The sequence below is a fragment of the Amblyomma americanum genome, chromosome 8 (assembly GCF_052857255.1).
Source record: "Amblyomma americanum isolate KBUSLIRL-KWMA chromosome 8, ASM5285725v1, whole genome shotgun sequence".
Classification (NCBI taxonomy): Eukaryota; Metazoa; Arthropoda; class Arachnida; order Ixodida; family Ixodidae; genus Amblyomma; species Amblyomma americanum.
The window spans coordinates 28,175,067-28,195,824 of record NC_135504.1 but is presented as its reverse complement, the minus strand read 5'-3'; the positions used below and the strand labels follow the sequence as shown (position 1 = coordinate 28,195,824).

The 20,758-nt window shown below is 48.0% G+C and overlaps 2 protein-coding genes across 2 annotated transcripts in view; both read left to right on the top strand.

Moving 5' to 3' along the window:
- Positions 1 to 3,565, top strand: part of RpS2 (ribosomal protein S2) — a 5,026-nt gene extending 1,461 nt beyond the window's left edge. The window contains exons 1-3 of the mRNA XM_077634285.1: positions 1 to 735; positions 3,007 to 3,166; positions 3,354 to 3,565. The exon at positions 1 to 735 is cut by the window's left edge and continues 1,461 nt beyond it. Of these exons, the coding sequence (XP_077490411.1) occupies positions 238 to 735; positions 3,007 to 3,166; positions 3,354 to 3,520 (825 nt within the window). The 5' untranslated portion in view covers positions 1 to 237 and the 3' untranslated portion in view covers positions 3,521 to 3,565. The remainder of the gene's footprint in view (positions 736 to 3,006; positions 3,167 to 3,353) is intronic.
- A 1,066-nt stretch (positions 3,566 to 4,631) lies between these two features.
- Positions 4,632 to 14,806, top strand: Naa60 (N-alpha-acetyltransferase 60). Its single transcript, XM_077634286.1, has 5 exons — positions 4,632 to 4,770; positions 6,245 to 6,440; positions 10,502 to 10,658; positions 13,406 to 13,686; positions 14,538 to 14,806. The coding sequence occupies exons 2-5, from the start codon at positions 6,283 to 6,285 to the stop codon at positions 14,665 to 14,667; spliced, it is 726 nt and encodes a 241-aa protein (XP_077490412.1). The 5' UTR covers positions 4,632 to 4,770; positions 6,245 to 6,282; the 3' UTR covers positions 14,668 to 14,806.
- Positions 14,807 to 20,758: the final 5,952 nt, after the last annotated feature.

Genomic DNA, 20,758 nt, shown 5'->3' with positions numbered 1-20,758 from the left:
AACCGGACCATAGATGTGCTTGCACTGGCATCACGCTGACTGCAATGTTGGTGGACCAGAAGCACAGATGAAATCCCGTTTGTCTTAATCCGCTTATTGCTACCTACCATGTGAAAGCCCTGGCGGAAGTTATGTGCGATCTACTGTCATGGCATCTGTGGCTTCACACGCAAGCCAGGCCATTTCAAGAGCTGAGCGCCCAGTTGTATTTAAACTGTGCTCTGGTATTTGTGCAGTATGGCGGACGCTGCTCCAGCCGGAGGACGAGGTGGTTTCCGTGGCGGCTTCGGTCGGGGTCGCGGACGTGGCCGCGGACGTGGCCGTGGCCGCGGTCGTGGCCGTGGCAAGGAAGGTGAGAAGGAATGGGTGCCAGTGACCAAGTTGGGCCGCCTGGTCAAGGATGGGAAGATCAAGTCGCTCGAAGACATCTACCCTTTCTCGTACCCGATCAAGGAGTACGAGATCATTGACCACTTTTTGGGGAGCTCGCTCAAGGACGAGGTGCTGAAGATCATGCCAGTCCAAAAGCAGACGCGTGCTGGTCAGCGTACCCGCTTCAAGGCCTTCGTGGCCATCGGGGACTTCAACGGCCACGTCGGCTTGGGTGTCAAGTGCTCTAAGGAGGTGGCCACGGCCATCCGTGGTGCCATCATTCTCGCCAAACTGTCGGTCATTCCCGTGCGCCGGGGCTACTGGGGCAACAAGATCGGCAAGCCCCACACAGTACCCTGCAAGGTCAGATTGCCAATGTGGCACCTATTTAAATTTCATTCTGGCGGCAGATGTGCACCATATTTCAGACATGGCATGTTAATTCGCCATGACCATGGTCAATATTGTATAAATTAGCACTTGGCATGAGTTGAAAGCGTGTGCGTCACAAATTGACGCTTGCAGAGGCACAAAAGAAACTGCTGCGGCAAGCTCAAAGGCCACTGCTGCGCCATTAGAAATAGAAGACTGTTTGGTGGCGTTAAGTTCAGGCGTGTAGGTACAGTAGAATCTCAGTGATGCAAGCATCGCCGGTAGAAATTTTTTTTTTTTTTTTAAGAACATACGAATTCATAAAGTTCCCCGGGCAGAGTGTACAATGCGCAGTATCTCGGGTGTTCCAAACATGCTCCCATGCCACTGCGGGTGATCCAAACTCTGGAGCTGCGATCACCACTTGCACTGCGTGCACCGGGAGCAGTGAGTGGTGGCACACGATCCGTACATTGCTAACACTGCGATCGCCTGATGTGCTGTACGCATCGTTGGTAGCATTGCTGAGGCTGCGCGGTCGTTAGTGAATCCCGCCAGCCTGAACAGATCCGCGTTAATGCATTTGCCATGCTTCTGCGTGCTAATTTTGTTTGTTTTGGGAGATGCGAAATTTTCCGATGGCACGAATTTTATCACGGCCCCTTGAGATTCATGTAAAGGTTCTACTGTAGTTAGCATGTGACGCCATGGTTGCCATCTTTGGATGCAGAGGCTAGCTTCCACAGTGTAATGCAGTGTTGCAGGATTGTTGTGTACTACAAATGCACACACAGTCTAACTCTTCTCAGCACCAGAAAAACGAGTAGTCTTTGGTAGGTTTTAAATTTAATTTATTGAAAATAATGCCATGGTTGTATTATTGCTCATCATAAAAATGATACTGAACGAATTTTCTTCCTGATAATGTGCTGTTAAAACAGATACTAGGTTGTGCGACACTTTATTTGAGAAATAATAAAAAAAGCGGGCAGAGTGGGTGAGGGAACAAACGCTGGCTAATGACATCCTAGTCGAAATCATGAAGGAATGGGCTTGCGCAGGGCATGTAATGCGAAGGCAAGATAACCGCTGGTCCTTAAGTGTAACGGATTGAATTCAAAGAGAAGGCAAGCGTAGCAGGGGGCGGCAGGTTTGCAGGCAAAGGGTGGATGCAGCTGGCAAAGGACAGGGTTAATTGGAGAGACATGGGAGAGGCCTTTGCCCTGCAGTGGGTGTAGTAAGGCTGATGATGACTTGAAATGATGTGCTTATAATATGGCGTGGCATTCACTCAGGCCACGTTGGCCGCCAGGTTGACATACATGGCGGCCATGGTGAAAAGCCACATGCATGTCTGACCTGTTTGCTGAGCTGGCAATAGCAAGACTTAATTACATGATGTGGATACGTTTTGCATCTGTTCCCCAACATGTTAAACCAGCGGCCGGCAGAAAACGAAGCTTCCTGGTGGACTTCAGTCAGTGTTTTTGGTTTTTTCTGCTGCACGGAAGATATGCAGCATTTACTGTTTAGTGCACAGGTCCCTCCAGTATAAAGGAACAACCACTTAGCACTAGAAGTCGAATTTTTTGGTTATTTTTCTACTGAAGTTTTAAATTTTCTTGGGGTGTTATGCACCAGCAGGAAAATGTAGTCTGAAAACGGGAAAAAGGTGTGCTTGTTGCACATAGCTTGGGTGTTAGCGTTAACTGATTGCTCAAACTCGTTTCCATTCATATCGGAGGTACATGGGGTGCCTCCAGCATAGCATAGTGCCAACTCCAGTACTGTGCCAGGTAATTAATTGCTAAAGCCGATAGAACAGTTGTGGTGCCATGATCTTGTGGTGTTGGTGCCAACCTGTGCACATTGGTATCTCCTTTTGTGCCACTGGACTTTTGTAGTTCATTGCAGTATACATAAAGCTGCTGAGGAATGAGCCATAAAGCACAAGTGCATGCCCGACCAGTCGTCAAGGCATTGTGTGCGCTGTGTAATATCTGGTGCTCAAAGTTGTCACTAACTCGCTTGCGTGAGTGAAATGTTGACTTGTTGAGCAGATTAATTTTAGGATTATTAGGAAATATTAGGATTTTGTGCAGATTCACTTTTTATCAACCTGTGGCAATGAGTAATACGCACCACTTGCAATTGGTGAAACTTGGCATTCTATTTATGACTTAACAGTAGGCTGTCAGGCAATGGCTGCTGTGCCATTGTGCTTCTCTGCACCAGTTGATGATGGCTTGCCTCGTGCTGCAGGTGACCGGCAAGTGTGGCAGTGTGCTGGTGCGTCTCATCCCGGCCCCCCGTGGAACGGGCATTGTGTCCGCGCCAGTGCCCAAGAAGCTGCTGCACATGGCCGGTATTGAGGACTGCTACACATCGGCCCGTGGCTCCACCGCCACCCTGGGAAACTTTGGTGAGCATCGTCACTCCATCGTCTTTGTGTTTCTGGATAATGTGTTGTCTTTTTGTGGCCTGTTTCATTGGCGGTTAAAGAACCCGTGTGGTCGAAATCCAAAGCCCACCACTGCAGTGCCCTTTCTCTCGCTTCTTTTGCCTCATCCTTCATTCCTTTTCTCAAAACATTTTTTTTTATTGTGCAGCCAAGGCAACATACTTGGCCATTCAGCAGACGTACAGCTACCTCACCCCCGACTTGTGGAAGGAGCGCGAGCTGCAAAAGTCGCCATACCAGGAGTTCACCGACTACCTGATGCACGCCCACCGACCTGTCGGCACTGCCCGCTCGGTTGAACCGACGACCCACTGAAGCTGTCAAATAAAGATGCCATCCTCGGCCCGTGCAGTTTGAAAATAGTCTGTTTGCTTGAATTGCTCGGGTTCTGCAAGAACCATGCAGTTTGTAGTACAAGAGGACAAAGTGAACCAGAAAAGGGCGGCGCGGAGCGCTAGTGTTCTGTTTGCCACCGTAGTTCTGTTTTCTTTCACTGTGTCCCCTTTGTGCCTGCATGATGGATATTCATGAAAATCAACTTGTCCAGCCTGTCACTCTTATGGTGACTTCCAATCGCAGAGTTTGAGCATTTCTGGAGCAACGTTTCCTGCTCTTTTCGGAGCAACTGTATTCCAAACGCAGATCTGAGGCACGGATCGCGTCTTCCAATCGTAGACGGAGCGGTTGCCGCGCCGAGATTGCTCCGCCGAAATCGGCGGATCCGGCCGGAAGTTTGCGTGACGTTCTTTTTCAGCGGCGCTAGCGGCGCCCTACATGCTCTGGCCAGAGCAAGTGTGCTCCAATAGCAATTTCAGGTCGCGCGCTCTGCGCCGGATTCAGGCGCTCTGTCACAGAGCGTGCAGACCGCTCTGGGCCTGCAATTGGAATTCACCATTACAGTCAAGTGCGTACGTTAAATGAGTGTGCTCTGATGTAATGCGAGAGCGAATCTTTCGTCGGCTGCTGTCCGCCAATACTGTTAAGACTGGCTTGAAATGTCCCAGCCTTGCCCTGTGTAGGTTCCCCTCTTTTCCCTTGCCTTTTTTCGGCTGGTAAAAATTGTTCGGAATGTTGGTGTGCCAAATTTTAGCTGGGATGTCAGTGACCTCACTGGTGCTATCGTATGCCACACTATCGACCGTAGACTAGAGCATAGTTTTTAAACTCTATGGTCTACAGTTGCGAGTCGTACCGTACAGCACCCCGTTGCAGTGCACGTTTGCGCGCACGCCGCGTGGGGGAGCAGTTGCCGAGGGGGCGCACCATGAGCGCACGCTTCCGACGCGAAACCAGAACCACGTAAGCAAACGTTTTCTGTGTAACGCAAAAGCCAATTCGCTTAAACCGTTAGTTATTAACAAAAATCAAATTAGGGTGGGTAACCCTTTCAATACCCACCTCACCTAGGTGTCAGCAGCATCGCCTTCGGCCGAGTGGAGTTTGGAATGCTCCCAAGCTTCAATAATTGTTTTCGGATGTCCGCATTAATCGAGCGATATCAGCCGGCCCGCGCAGGCTGCAGTGCCTTATGATCCGAGAGCACCCGGACTACTTCCACTGCACCCGTGAGTAGCGCGTACTTGCGATCGGCGCCTCTAGCAGCGCGCAATGCCGAACCGCTCGCTCCTGTCCGATCCACCGCGTATTGCATGCCCGATTGCGTAATGCGGGCCCATCTGCAACTTTTCAGCTCGCTGGCTGATCAGCTGTGATTTCTGAGTGTCTGCAGCACTGCTGGTGCTCTCCCCGAACTATACCGGAGCTGCTGGTTCCGCCGATTCGCTCGGAAAGTGCGGGCGACTGCAATATATGCGCGATCGATTCAGCTTTCGGAACTTCTCGGCAACATTAAAGCGCAAAACTCGATGCGGAAAGTGCTGAAATAATTGCGTACTCCCTTGGCAATTAACTGATTGCAGTGCTGAAGAACGCAGCAACGGACTTGCACTACCTTCGTAAACGTGATGCGTATATCTGCGAGACCCGTTTGTTTACACCGCGTTTCAAAAACCACGCTGGTCTGGCGACAGGTGAAAGCGCATTTCGTGGTCGCAACAGCTCAATCGGAGCGCCTGCTAGAGCTTAATCGCGAGGACCTCTTGTGCTGATTCAGTTTCGATCGCGCATTTCCGCGTTTTTTAAAATAAATTTTTATTTGGCATCGATACGGAGAGATTAAACTGATGTACGATGTTGACACCAACTGAACTTAGCGATGGGCGTTTTGGTGGGCGCTGTCCTGTTATCATGTTCGCAGATTGTCTGCTATGTTTTTAGCCCTCCGGCTGTTTTTCGCACATCGGATTTGCTAATGACGACGACATCGGCTGGAATTAATGCACACAGTGGAATAAATAAATAAAGCCCTTGTCTGACGTCAGGAACCTGCGAGGATCGACATACCCCAGCGCCATCGGATTGAGTTCTTAGTTATTGTGTATGTAAACAAGGCAGCATACATAACATCAAGGCACAATACATCAGGTATAACATTAAAAAAAAAAATTAGGTTTTCAGTCACGAGAACACCACAAGCTCGACATTTCGACTGTTGTGAACTTGTGCGCATTACCTTTTGAAAGAGCAACAAATTTTGACAAGTGTGTGCATGCTTTGTGTCTTGTCAATAAATGGGTGAACTTCTTGTGGTTATTGGTGGATGAGCATTGCTGTGTATACCACCATACATGTCGTATATACCGTGCACCTTTATGGCAGTCACACAGTGCGAAGTGCTGCTGAGCCCCTTTTGTGGCGACCCACTTGGCAGTCATGCAAATCTTGATTGGAATGGCCATGCTTGCTTTTGTTTGTGCAAGTGTATTCAGTTGGTTTCTTATCAGTCTGCATGTAAGTTGTGCAAACAGCACAGCATAATCAGTTTTACGGTGGACGCTTACTTTACACGGCTATGCAGCAGTTAACGAAAATGGTGCTTGCAACAATGCGAAGAAAAGCTGCCACCAACCAAGTGCACTTACAAGTTGCCCACAACATGTTGCAATGAGCTAGGCACCCTGACTGTGCATGTTGCTGCAGGGTGAGAGGTGTTCGGGGTGGGTGGCGGCGTTGCCTGCATGCTGGGAGCCGGTCCTGTGCCCCTGGCGAGTGATAGCAGCGTGCAGCTTCGCTTCCTGGCACCCGATGATGCCCCCGAGGTGCGCAGGCTCTGCACCGACTGGTTCCCCATCGAGTACCCGGACTCCTGGTACCACGACATCACCTCCAACCCCAGGTGACGCCCCGTCACAAACACCTGTCCAGTGCTGTCAGTGCACAGACTACATGTAGTCATGCACAGTGCGATGGATCATAAGTGCTGTATGTGCAACATGCCAAGCACATGTGGAGACTTGCAAGGGTTGTGGCTCTCAAGTTGAATATGGGAAAACCACATTGGTGGAATAATCCATCAAGCATTCTATAGATGCTGTGCCAAGCAGATTTCTTGATGCTTCTCTGCTTGACCTTCTTTTTAACTTTTCACCAGCTTTTTCCAGCAGGTAGGGTGGGCAATCATTTTAATAGTGAGCTTCCTTTGAGAGATGCTAGACCCTATTGTTGTAATTCTCTGAATGCATCTGCATATTGACAACAAAAGGACTGACATGTTAGTACTCAGATTTTACCATTCTTGACTTGTCTGGCCATGTAAACATATTGGTTGTCCTGAACTTTTAATAAAAAGTGATTGCACCTTTACCCTTGTGGTAACGTGAATTGCAGCGACAGCTCGTGCGGTGCAAATGCTCTTGAAGTGTTTAGTAACTGTGTTTGAGATGTCTGTTGTGTTTATGCTGGTACATTCACTTTAGTACCACGGGTAAGCTTCAGTGAATGCCTTTTGCTGGAAGCGTTGAACTAGTCAGGTGTTGCAATCTCTTATGGGCTGTGTGGTGTGTGGGGTTAGTCACTCTTCCATCCTTAAAGGCATGACAGGTGCTGCGAGGGAAACGGGTGAGAGGGAGTGGGGTGGTGCAAAATGCTGACACCAGTCAGAGTGTTTAGTAAGGGTCTGGGTATTAACTCTAGAACAGGGCGTGGCAAGGTTGAAGAAAGAGTGTGAGGTGCAGTAAGCAGTCATGGGGTGGGGAGGTATTTGAGGGTGTGTATACGCCACATAATCTTGCATACCGCTTAACACACTTTGTCTTCCGAGAGGTGTTTTTAGTGCCTTGCACGGTAGCACTGCTGGAATGCACCTAAGATGGAAGACATTAATGAGATGCCTGGGTGGCACTGGTGAGCGCTACATATGTCAAGATATAGAGGGCCCAAAGTCTGTCATTCAGTGTGACTTAATAGGCTTTGTGGTGTTCAGGACAGGATCGCAGATGCTGGTTGAAGGCACCAGGCAGTAGTGTTGTGAGTACACAACTTCTGTGTACCAGTGTTGCCGGGCCACCACAGGAAAGTACAAGGTGGGAATGTGTGAGTAATATAAACTACAGCAGAATTATTGTGAAGAAAAAAATGTTTGCAAATAGGAGTGAACAGCACTCGTTGAGGTGAATGCTACAAGAACACATGTAAACGGGCACATAAGGGACAGAAAGGATGCACACTGGAACGGCCATGGACAGTTAGGTTAACTAATAGCTAGACAGCAGTTTGTCAGTACAAAAATGACGTGTGCTCCCCCAAGTTGCACGTAGGACGGTCTGCTTGCATTTTCTATAATCAGTTTGACTGTACACAAAGAAAAAAATATGCTATGTTGATGTTTTTGAGAAGCTCACATATTGTAGTTTCTTACAGGTGGCAAATGGTGTCAAGTGTGGGAGCTGTGCTTCAGAGCTAATTTGGAACCAACTTTACTTATGGCGAATGGCTAGTTGGTGTTGCATTTTCAGAAGATTTTATCGGTTGTCTTTTGTCTGCAGAGTGAAGAAGTGATAGAAAGGGAATGCACGCATTGGGAGCAAAGGGTAGGGTGCTGCCCATTGGTTCGCACCTGTACCTGCAAGCAAGAGCTTTTTTGCCATTGCATTGTGAAAGAGAAGGCATTGCCTGTGAGCATAGCACCAATATTCGTCAGCTTTTTCGGCTTTCTCTTTGGGTTATCGCTCACAAGCGCCTTTCCCTACACCACAGAGAAGTGGCGAAGAGAAAGAACAGTAGGATCACAGGACGGCTACCTTTCTCTTGCTTTCTGCTGACGCCACAAGAGAATGAAAAGACGAAGATCAAAGCGTGCTGTCAGCAGAAACTGAGGTGAAATGCTATTGATGGCGAAATTGTCCTATCTATGCTGCCCAAGGGGAAGCAAGTGAAAATTTAACTTATCCCAGTGCAGTTCTCGAAACTTGAGTTTGTTTTTTTAAGCAAAAGTACTTTTGAAAGAAAACTATATAATGCTCCTCCTCAAAGATTCAGACTCAAGCATAATGGAGAAGATTACTGTCACTGCCGTCAAGAACAAGATCTCACTGAATCCCATTCCCCTTGCTGAGAAAATGAGGCTGAGTTAATCCACTGCATGCAAGCAGGCTGATCCAGCCTGGCAATGATGACCCATATGCAAAAGCAGGGCACCAGTGTATAAAGCAGCTGTGTTCTCTTTGCCACAAATCGCTTGTCTTTTGTCAGGTGTCTTGCTATGCATAGTGTATCACTTTTTTCAATCATGGCTCAGGTTTCCTGACCAGCATTTAAAAATATTTTTCGCACAGCTGCACAGTGGCTTGACCTGGAAACAACTGCCAACTGTTGTCTTATGATGCTTGTGCTGCGTGGTGAGCTCATGCGTCGCAAACATGAGTTAATGACTGAATGAGAGGCTATGCAAAGTAGGTCAGCAGTGACTGCAGGAACTTTTCCCCACCGTGAAATGACAGTCACCAGGAGGAAACCAAGTCACTCAAATGAAGAAGTGGAAGTCATTTGTAGGCCAAACTCTTTGTACAATAGAAGCAGTGAAAAATGTACCACAGCATGGCGGTCAGCCACGTTTCCCATGTTGTAAACCACTATGTGAGTAGTGTTTTTATTCTATGCAATTCGCGTTTTTTTACCTCTTTTTTACTGTTTATGTAATATTGTTCTCTCAAATAAACTTTTGTGTTCAAAAGAGTAAAGGCATGCGTCTGTCTTCGTAACAGTTGATGCTTAAGGTGAATGGCACATTGGCTCTGGCAGGACTTGTGCATGGGCCTTTGATGCTTTACCGTCTTGCCATATTAATGTGGATGAAACTGTCAACTCAGTGAAGCTTCCATAATTGCGGATACTGGTGGAGGGGAAAGAAAACATTTGTTCGAAAAAAAAAAGGAAAAGCTGTGAGAGCTCTGTGGGGTGGTTCTATGCAAAGAAGACCGGCGTAAAGCTACTGTGGCAAGCTGTTCTGTTCTTGCATGCTTTGGTGTTTAAACCCAACAACATCTGCGACTTCAAGCGCGCTCTGCTCGTTGCCACCATATTCAGTAATTGCAGCAGAGTCTGAAGTATTCCACAAGCCATGGGCGGTGTGACAGCAGGCATGTGACTGCTTTTTATCATTGACGAATCACTGATCTGCTAAGCTGCTGCTCTGGCTAAGCTTTTTCATTGCCGTTTAGTGATAGGTCACCAACTGTTTCTGCATTTACTTTGCCTGCATCCTTGTTAGAGAGGCATGTGTGTGCACTCCTGGGTATTGCGTTAGGGTCACGTGCTGATGCACGGCCAGGTGGGGTTAGGATGTCGCAGTTTTTGCCTTCTCATTTTCTGCCAGTGTGTGATCGCACTGCATTCTACACAAGTTGCTGCAACGTGGCACATAGTCAGTCGCAGTGTGTAGTACCTCTCTCATTACAACATGAACCCACGGCATACACACACAAAGAAACGCTGGCACAAAACCCATGAAATGAATACCTGCACTTCTGTCCCCTTGCACATCTGGAAGAACAAGTGCACTCGAGCCACATCAAGATGGCTGACGAGTGCCGACCACACCTGTCAAGAGGAGCTGGAGGATTGATCCTTCAGTTCTGCTTGTCATGCGCTGCTGGAAGTCATTTTGTGCAATACATTGTACAGTAGAACCCTGCTAATTCGAAGCCCGTGGAACTGCATAAAATATTCAAATTAACATGGTTTTCGAATTATCCTATCCTACCACTATCCTATTGAAAAGTTGTTGAGAATCAATTTACGGCCAATTGCACTGATATAAGGTGACTGTATACGCTACATCCTGCCCCGTCACCATTTTCTGAGCAGCAAGTATCCACATTAACATAACGCATGTGGAAACGTTCGGACTATTAGCTATTGTTGAAGCCTTCAAAACTACAAGGTACCATTGTGCTGCAGGTTCTTTGCCCTTGCCGCCATGTATGGGGGCCGCATCATTGGCCTCATTGTTGCTGAAAGCAAGGCACAGTCGCAGTGCAACCGGGAAGACGCGGGGCTGCTGGCCGCACACTTCTCGCCCGCCGCCCAAGTCGCCTACATCCTCACCTTGGGGGTGGTAAGTGTCCTTTTTCCTCACATGCTGTGACTCGAGGTTAAATCAAGGAAAATCTTGTGACACACCTGGCCCATGTGGCATGCAAGAGACAAAGTCACAAAACCCCCTTTGTCTTAGGGCGGCCGTGAAAGGAGGCCACCTTCTGGCCGCATTTTGAAATGGCAGCTGCACAGGAAAGCTTTGCGAGCCTTCATGATGCACCGCAAAGGCAACAAATGCCAAATTGCGGGCCCTTTGTGTTGCTGCGCAAATGTGAGGCGGCATATTCTTGTGACAACTCCGGCACATAGATGCTTCAGCTCCTTCTGTTTTATAGAAGTCTGTGTGTGTATATGTTCATATGCAGATAAACATTTGACTGTTGTTGCTCAGCGCTCTGTTCGAGTCTCTGCGCTGGTTCCCATTAAATGAAGCCGCACAGTTGCTGAACACATTTCAAGCGGCTCTCACAGAGCACAGATGCCAGGCCAGTCGCATTGTCATTTGGTAGCCTGAGTGAAGCAGGTGCAGGCAGTCGTGGTGCATAGCCAAGGGAGAGGATGGGTTACCCAACCGGTCAGTCATGGACACAGGTTGGTCGGAGCTTCAAAAAATAGCTGCTACTGCAGTGAACGTGCTAAGCACTCAGCACGTGAAACGAACGCAGGAGGCATCAGCAACACAAAGCTTGCAGCTGGTTGCGGCAGGAATCAAAACATGTGAAAAACTTTCACTCAACTGCAGATTACGGATAGTACAGGTAAATAACTAAGGAGGCATCAGCAACACAAAGCTTGCAGCTGGTTGCGGCAGGAATCAAAACATGTGAAAAACTTTCACTCAACTGCAGATTACGGATAGTACAGGTAACTGTGGTTTCCCTGCCAATCACAGGTGATCTGATTGCTAGGTTTGGATCTCCTTAGTTGGAAGTATTTCTTCTTGAAAGATGTCAAACACTGTCCAGATTCCGACGAGACAGTGATGGTGTGAGCAAGTGTGCCTGCCTCTTCTCGTGCCTTGCAGCTCGTACAGACTTGTAGGGACTGCTTGTGTTGTCCTTTGGCATGGCTTTTTTTTTCTTTACACACTGCCTAAAGACTTATAAAGTTAAACTGCGATTTCACCTCGTCTTAGCACTAATGCTTGGGACAGGGCCATTGTCTGTCCCCTCTATCTAATGGGCGGTTGAATTTTAGGTACAAAGAGAGAGACTGCCTTTTAAAGCATCAACACGTTAGACAATGCAATGTGTGTGCGACAACCTGGCAAGCTGGTGGGGGGCATTTCTCTGGTGTTTTAAATGTGCGATGGCCTACCCAGCCAGTCAAAGCCTGCTCTTAACATCGTGCATATTTTTGTTATCCCACTGTGACGAGACAACAAAACAACACACTACTGCTTCTGGCCTTGGCTAAGTGAAGAAAATGGCATGCAGAGACTTGTTGGTAAAATTTTGTACGCCAGCTCAGAAACCGAAAACAGAAATTAGGGCATGCAACGTGAAGGTGCCGCTCCCCCCGTGCACATCAAGAGTTACCAGGGTCCCACAAGTGGGACAATTATAAAGTCAATGTTTTCCTTTCCATCTGTACCCTGTATTGTAGAGAAGGTGTGGACACTGCCCCCAATACTGTCTAGAGTCTGCTTCAGTGCCAGCTTTTGACACTTAGCCCAACTTTCAGCTTCTCAGTTCATGCATTCAAAGAAAACATGCAATGCACGACTTTAAGTGAGCCACTGGCATGAAAAAGAACTGCAGCATTATTAACTTGATATGCAGAGCTGCAGACTGAGCACCTTTTGAAAATTGAAAATTGGTTTTTGGGGAAAGGAAATGGCGTAGTATGTCTCACATGGGGGACACCTGAACTGCGCTGCACCATAAGAGAAGGGATGAAGGCGGAAGTGAAAAAAGAAAGGAAGAAAGAGGTGCCATAGTGGAGGGCTCAGGAATAATTTTGACCACCTGGAGATCTTTAACATGCACTGACATCGCACAGCACATGGGCACCTTAGCGTTTTGCCTCCATCCAAACGCTGCCGCCGGAATCGGGTTTGAACCCGGGAACTCTGGATCAGTAGCAGAGCGCCCTAACCACTGAGCCACCGCGGCGGGTAAGCACTTTTTTGCAGAGTTTGAAAACTGACCAAGCAGGTTTAGTCACCTTGCTCCCTTTAGATGCATCAATACTGCTGCAAGTTTGCTCAACCACATTGCATTGCTACAGTAGTGCACTGTCATGCTCCTGTCGTGTACCAATGCTGAAATGTAGTCGACAGAGATAGAAAGTTGTGGTTTGGAGGAGCAGTGCTTTGTCAGTACACTTGATAGCATTTCAAACCGGGCTAGTTATATTTTTTTGCATGCTGTCTTGTCGTTGCGCTATTCAAGAAACATATACAGGACTTGGGTGTAAAACAACACAGGAGACACAGTATTTAGGAAAAGAAGGGCCATGTGCAAGCGAACCATTAATTGCGCTTGCCAGGCAAGAAAAAATTTCTGGATAAACTATTAGCGAAGAAAAAAGTTCAAAGGTTTTGTCTGAACGAGTGCTTAGGAGGCAAAGAGAGATCTTTACCTAGCTGCACATTTTTTGTTTTCACCATAAAATTGCACATCAGTGTCCCATGTTGTTTCCATTAAGTCTTTTCTGCGTTCCTTGAACAGCACGATGATGAAGGCCAGTGTCAGGACCTCCTGTGAACGGTCATGACGACAACTGGCAGCACGCCTTGCTTTGGTCCGCTCCCCCGCTGTGCAGGTGCGCGAGTGTCGGCGCAATGGCATAGCGACCCTTTTACTGGACAGCCTGCTGTCACACCTATCCCAGCAGCCGCAGCCAGCGGTTGGTGGCGGTGGTGCGTGCAAAGCTGTCTACCTGCACGTGCTGGCATCCAACACGTGTGCTATCCAGTTCTATGAGCGGCGCCGCTTCCGCCCGCATGCCTTCCTGCCCCTGTACTACTCCGTCAGGGGGACGCCCCGCGACGGCTACTCATACGTGCTGTACATCAATGGAGGACACCCGCCCTGGACACTCATATATCCTTTTGCAGAGGCCAGAGAGCACTGGGTGCCCCACATGAAAGCATTATCTCTTGGGCTGGCCCTGTTTGTTCTTCAACGGTGCGTCATTTTTACAGCGACGGCTGTTAAAGCCATGTTTCCCGTTTACGCGGTGTCGTAACACACCAGGTGCGACAAGTCATACTGATTGATCAAAATGGAGAAACACCATGCATAAAGTCAGGACAGTGAGTCGTGCTGATCTGTCGGACCGGAGTGAAGTAATTTGTCACATGTGGCATTAAGACAGTGCACCACACTGACCGTCCAGAATGCCAGTCACCGACTTATTTGAACACAGTGACATTACTCGTGACGTCACTGTGTTATGAATGGATCCATCCATGTCCATGTGGATGGATTGGTAAGCAGCTGTGTGACCGTGCATGTTAAGTACCCAAAGTTAAGTCACTTTGCTATAGACGGGTTCTACTGTACCTTGAATAGATTGGCCCACCTACTGCAACACTTGAAACAGGCCTGCAGTTGAACAGGTAAATTCCTTTTCGGTCGCTGTCACCGCAGAAATAGTCTGTGTGCACTCATGTAATCGGCAAATCAGATGCACAGCGATGTTGCCCACCATCGGCATATAGGCAGCCTATCTCATTCACTTAAAGTTTTGTCTAGCATATCCCTTTCAAGTGCTGCATCCACATATATGGATGCAGCACTTGGAGGGGATATGCTATGAATTGGCAGTGCATTTTTCTTTATGTGTAAGACAGCAGTTCGAATCCCCTTGCCCAAAACGAATATTATGAATATCTCCTAGCATATGAAAGAGTGTTGCTGGTTAGCGCCTTGACTTGTTCTTCTGCCAGCACGGATTACGTCAAGCACTGGAGCCAGAAAGTGTCCCGCTGGGAGGTGTGCGCATTGCCCAAGCAGCTGCTGCGCATGGTGGGGAAGCTGTTCTCCAGGCTCTTCTCCAGGGTGTTTGCGTCCCACAGGTAGCACCCGAACAAAGACTGTTCCTCCTCCTGCCCAGCATTTACAGCAAGGTGTGCAGGCAAAGAACTCGGGTGGTCGCTGCCCACGGACCAAGTCTGCCTCCGAAAGTGTTATTGAATTTTATAGGTTTTCTTTTTGCCCAGTGGCGCAAGTGTGCCATGTACCTGCTTCACCCAAATGTTTAGCCAGTTTTCCTTGCACTCGACTGAACAGAAGAATGCTCACTCCGACGCGCTGTTCACCCGTAAATGAGTGTCTGAGCTGGCTTTGTTTCATGTGCATGTGTGGGAGTGCGTGGCTGCTTGTAGCGTGTGTGTGGTGTGAACAGTACACAAGTGGTGTACGCCATTTTGCTTTGAAGCGGATGCTGCTGGTTCTGCGTGGTGCCTCGGGTCCTGTTCCAATCATGCACACCACTGCCTTGTACAAACTTTTCTCCTTGCCCATCTCAGAAAGCCCCGTATATTGACTCCAAATTTCACGTCTTAAAACAGGGACTACATTAAGCACATAGTACTAGGACCATAGCTTTTAACCTCTTGTGGTGCACAAGATGGCAGCACCAGAGTGATTCAGATTATATGAGAGTAGTGAAAAATTGAAATTCACTGTTACATGTCTAGTTCTTTGGCTGCTACCAAGGAAAACTGCATTATCTTGAGCAACTTGACATCTTGTGAAAACTTGACATCTTGTGAAATGGACCCAACTTCTGTCTGTGGCATTTTGCTAAAAGCAGAGTCCAAAGGCAAAAGCATTTTGTGCTGCAAGCCAGCCAGAGCTGGTGAGCAGCTCGTAAATATGTTATGGAAGATATAAACAGTGGCATTCGAGCTTCTTTTACAGCAAGAGCTGTTAAGGCCACGTTTCCCATCAGTGTTGTTGGTGTAACACACAAGGTGCAAAGCGTCGCACTGATTGCCAATCACTGATGTGTCCAAACGCAATGGCGACACTCGAGACGTCATGAGACATTCACTAGAGCTTACTCGTGGCGCTAATTCGGGTGGCATATATGCTTCGAACGTCCCACACCCGTAGCCAGGGGTGCGTAAATGTAAATGCTGGCATCAGCATATCACACCACCTCAGCGTCGGTGAAATTTGCATTGCCACAGGGGTAAATGTCCAGTCAGTTTCTTTTTCACTCCTACAGTCATAACCAGAATTGGCAGAACAACAATGTGACAGCCAAACAGCTTGTTGGAGGTGTGCAGGTAGGCAATTCATGAAAATTGCTTTTGTTCGCTTGCTTATTTTTGTAAATAGGTATCACTGACAGTGAACTTTTTGCTCGTTGTTTTATGCATAATGACAGACATGCCTTTGTGATAAATACACCAAATGGGAAGTCAGTTGCCTTATGTAATGACTGAAGGCACTTTCAGAGATTGCATTTCCATTTGCCCTGGCAGCAGCAAGCTGTGTGAATGGTAGGCACCTTCTGTGGATGTGCCGGCCAAGTATATCTCTGTTCCTACTTGACTGTGTCTTTCTGCAAGCGACGGGAAGGAAGCAAGTACCTTTGTGGCGCTCGTCCTGGAGCCAGTTCACTCAGCTTGAATTCACTTCCGAAGCTGCTCTCCGCACACAGTCTCAAAAGAGAGGTGCAAAACCTGCAAATGATGAGCATCCTTGCGCAGTGAAAATTCCTGTACAGTGCTGGCATGGCCTTACTTCGGAGAAACTCTTGGTGGCAGATGCGTGCTTGCCGTCTGAGGAAGCACTTACCACATCGTAGAGTGCTCTTTCTCTCTCAGCGCAGTGCTTAGTCCGGGATCAAGGACACAGGCTACTGTTTTCTCGCGTAAGACGAGTGTGCGGTGGAATTGCATGCGTAACTGCATGGGCCTAGAAAATGCCAGCAGTGCACCCAAGTTGTCATTATCAGCCTTACTACATCCAGTGCTGGACAAAAAATTGGAGAATGCTTAAGCTTCACCTTTAAGAGTGGAATGCGACAGCATGTTGCAGCACTGCCAAAAAGTCCACAAAGCGCCATCGCCCGTTCGGCGCGACGCCTTGCCCGTTAGACAAATCGCTCTGCTATGTACAGTGAAACGGACGCGCGAAGCGGAAAACCACGTAGAAGCGCTGCCAGACGCCTTGCCGAAACGCGCGAGACTCAAGTTGCAGTCGTAGTTTGTCGGCACATCGTTGTCGACAAACCCGATGCCACGAACGCCAGCATAGCTTCTGCGCCGAACGAACGGGCAGCAAGCCGCAAGCTTCGTGGTGAACGCGCTTTGGATGTGCGCTGCATTGTTTTCCGCTCACCGCGTGATTCCTGCGTGTCCGCACGGCCCCACTGCGCCCCAACGAGACGAGTGGGAGGCGCTGCCGTTGCACGCTATCTGTTGGGGCAGTGCGAGGAGGGGGGGGGGGGGGGGGGGGGGAGGAATTTTTCGCTCACGGTCAACGCCGCCGACGCCGATGACACCGGCTTTTCTGCGACACGGGCCTCTAAGGCTGTCGGGTTAAAACCTGTCCTACTGACCTTCAGTTAGCCCTGTCCTTTGCCAGCTGTGCAGCCACCTGATCCCTGCAATCTTCCTAAGCTGCTATGTGTGCCTTTTCTTGGAATCCACTCCATTACCTTAAGGGACCATCGGTTATCTTCCCTTCACATTGCATGCTCTGTCCATGACCATTTTTTCTCTGCACAAATTAATAATCGCATAAATGATATTTCAACATGCACGGTGAATCGGGCTACGTGTTCATTCAGTTGACCATTTTTTCTCCACTATAGCTAGGATATCATCAACCTGTGTTTGTTCCCCGACCCACTCTGCTCTCATAATATTACACCTATCATTTTCCTTTTTTTAGCTCACTGTACTACCCTCAGCTTAACTTCAAGCTTTTATTTGTTTGTTTTTCCGTTACTCTCCACATTTCTGCCCCATAGGGGAGCACTGGCAAGATACAGCGCTGTCATATAATTTCCTCCCGAGGGATACCGGTGAGCTGCTTGTCCATGACATTGGAGTACCTGTGCTAAACGCACTCCGCCCCACTGCGCCCAAGAACCCTCCTGCAGTTGGGCCAGGCTGCCATTACCGAGGAATTTTCACCACACAGGGAAGCAGATGTGTCCAAAAACGTGCTTTCTGATGCGTCATAAAACGTGCAAAATTTGGTTGCTAAAAAGCAGTTTTCAACTTCACAACAAGCATGCCAAGCGCTAACACATCCTGCCGTTTTGCTTGTCAGGCATGCTTCGCGTTTGTCTCAACTTATAAATCATTTACGGAGTTGAAAAAGGTGTGGAACATGCTTTTACTTACAAAACAAAACAGAAAAGCCTTTCAAGACTTCTTTTAGTAACCGAAAAATATAATTAGGTGGAAAAGTAGTGTATGGCTTTGAAATTCTTGGGCATGTATTAGGTTTACAGACTGCTGCTGAAATAGATTCCGAATGGCATTTTTCTTCCCTGTTTAGCATGAAGCCATCACATCGATCGACAACTTTCCTGTCAAATGCCTGTATGAAATGGTCTCGGTGTTGCAGCCAATGCCTTTCCAAGAGCACTGGCACGTTATGTGTTCCAGTGTGGCATAGTGTAATAGCGCAGGGTTGAGTACCTTGCACACTTTTTACTTTATTATTATTATTGTTATCACCGTTATAGTTGAAAGCTGTGGTTGTGTCAGGTACGACAAGTTACCACTCGCAATGCAACAGCCCTGTCGATGCATTGCAGTGCTGTGTTCCGTTTCGGTCACCTCTTGTGCATCGTTGATCATTTCAACATTAACCAGTCATGCCATTTGATGATATTGAAGGCTGTTTTTTTGTTAAATGCTGTTATATGTTAATTGACTCTTCTGCCCCGATTCCAGCTCATAGTCATGTCAAATTGGGGTAGCAGTGCGTTAAAACAAACAACGGTGTGCGTCTGATTTCAGTACACTGCAATGTTCGTTTTACACGCTGATAAGATGCCTATGCAAGTCGGAGAAAGAAAGCCAGGGTACATGAGCATTCACGGAATGCGCTACTAGCCTTTCAACACTCTGCCACATTACCACAAACAAAAGTCGGGGTTTTGTATTTTACTTTAGTTCCTCTTTCACCTTATCAGCGCAGGTGAACCCATGCTTGGTAAATGGGTTCATGCAGGCAGTGGCAAAGCATGAAAGAAGAGAAACGCACTGGAATTTGGAAAAGAATTGTCATATTATTTCAGCTCAAATTAGGCTCAAAAATGATAGAAGTACTTATTGAATGCATGTGGCATTTTGGTCAAATGTTTCCCCCGAGGTGGAGTAAATTTTAATAAGGGAGCAAGTTACTCGCCGGCATCCACCCAAGTGTAGCCATGCGGCTACAAAGGAACGCTATACAGCTTCCACAGAAACTTCGCAGTGAAAGAAAATTGGTCCAGGTCTGGGCTTCGAACCCGGGACCATCGCTTCACTGGAGCAGTCGTTCTACCAACTGAGCTAAGCGGGACAGCTAGCATGCGGTAGGGCGAGAGTGAATTGATCAATAACTCGAAGTGGGAACAGTGTTGGTCGAATGTCTAGGCGAATCCTTTCCGCTTAATGTGGGGATGTCGCTGAAGAAGTTGCCGTGTGGCATAAGCATGCAGTACACCACCTGTAGTGTACCGAAAACTCTGGACTTTGTGAAGTCTGGATACGGTTTGGTTTATAGGGGTTTAACGTCCCAAAGCAACTCAGGCTATGAGAGACGCCGTAGTGAAGGGCTCCGGAAATTTCGACCACCTGGGGTTCTTTAACGTGCACTGACATCGCACAGCACACGGGCCTCTAGAATTTCGCCTCCATTGAAATTCGACCGCCGCGGCCGGGATCGAACCCGCGTCTTTCGGGCCGGTAGCCGAGCGCCGTAACCACTCAGCCACCGCGGCGGCTCCTACAGTCTGGATACATTGGGCAGTAATTTTTGGCCACACAGCTGCGTCAAACGTTGTGCACTTGGAAGTGTCAAAAAACAAAAGCTCTTCTGTTTGGAATGTGGCACACATTCTTGTGTGCAACTTCTCTGCCAGCCTCGTATTGCAAAAGCTGGAAAATTGTCTGGAGTTCACGTAGAAAATGCATTTAAGCAATGCACTTGCGTAGTAGTATGTCACTCTAGAACTGTGCCTTGCAAGCTTGCTTTGAATGTTCTGCACCTAATAAATGCAGGTACTGGAATCGCAGCACACATGTGGTGGTGCTACTGCATCAGAATCCATGTGAATACAAAAAAGAGGCAGGGAACTCTCGGCGATAGTGGATCTGACTGGGGCTGCTGCATCTGGACCGGCGCAGAACATGAAACACTATACCACATTGAGTGGCCCAGTTATGTAGGCCAGTTGAAAACTGATAAGAACTAATAAGAAAAGTTCTTCAGCCTTTTGCTTGCAACGCGTATCCCGACAGATTTTTTTTTACAGGTCAGACAAAGAGGTGCTTCGGGTGCCCTCTCGCCTTGGCCTGCACATTCCCGTCTCACCTACATTTGTCATGGATGAAAGTGCAATATATGTTACACCATTATTTATTTTATCAGTGTGTTGTGATAATGAAGATGTGCGACTCAAGATGCCGTGAGGCAGATGCAGAGTGCGTATTATCAGCACAAACTGTGAAAGAATGGAATGCGTAGCTTTCGGTGCAAAACACACCCTCTGGCAGTGATCAGGGTGTCTAGCACACAGCAGCTGCAGATATGTGCGGCTGCCCATACTCTCATGCTCGCACCTCTTCAGAGTCCAATGCTGGGGGATGTGGTCTGTACCAGGAGCAATGCACTACATCTCTCGTTTTAATCTATGCTGATGGTGTGCCCAGTCTATGCCGCACGTGCATCCTCTGCATTTCTCTGTCAGGCAGGTTGTGTGATACCAGCTCTGTTTACGGTGTGTGTGACGTTGTGTTGTACACTGGTTTCAAGCCGGCACGGTGCAGTACGAACTTCGACGACATGGTGCAGAGATAGAGGTTGTTTAAGCAAATAAAGCTTGTGAACGTTTTCAATCTAGTGCCGCTGCTTCAGCATCACTCCAGCAGCATTTTCACACGGCAAGAAGTGAACGTAATACTAGCAACAAAACAAAAACACTCGGTGTAGC

What these genes read in the sequence shown, in the direction of transcription:
- Naa60 (XM_077634286.1), top strand. Translation starts at nt 6,283, where the DNA reads ATGCTGGGAGCCGGTCCTGTGCCCCTGGCGAGTGATAGCAGCGTGCAG. An exon ending in GACATCACCTCCAACCCCAG is followed by an intron (nt 6,441 to 10,501) that starts GTGACGCCCCGT and finishes ATTGTGCTGCAG; the next exon opens with GTTCTTTGCCCTTGCCGCCA. An exon ending in ACATCCTCACCTTGGGGGTG is followed by an intron (nt 10,659 to 13,405) that starts GTAAGTGTCCTT and finishes CCCGCTGTGCAG; the next exon opens with GTGCGCGAGTGTCGGCGCAA.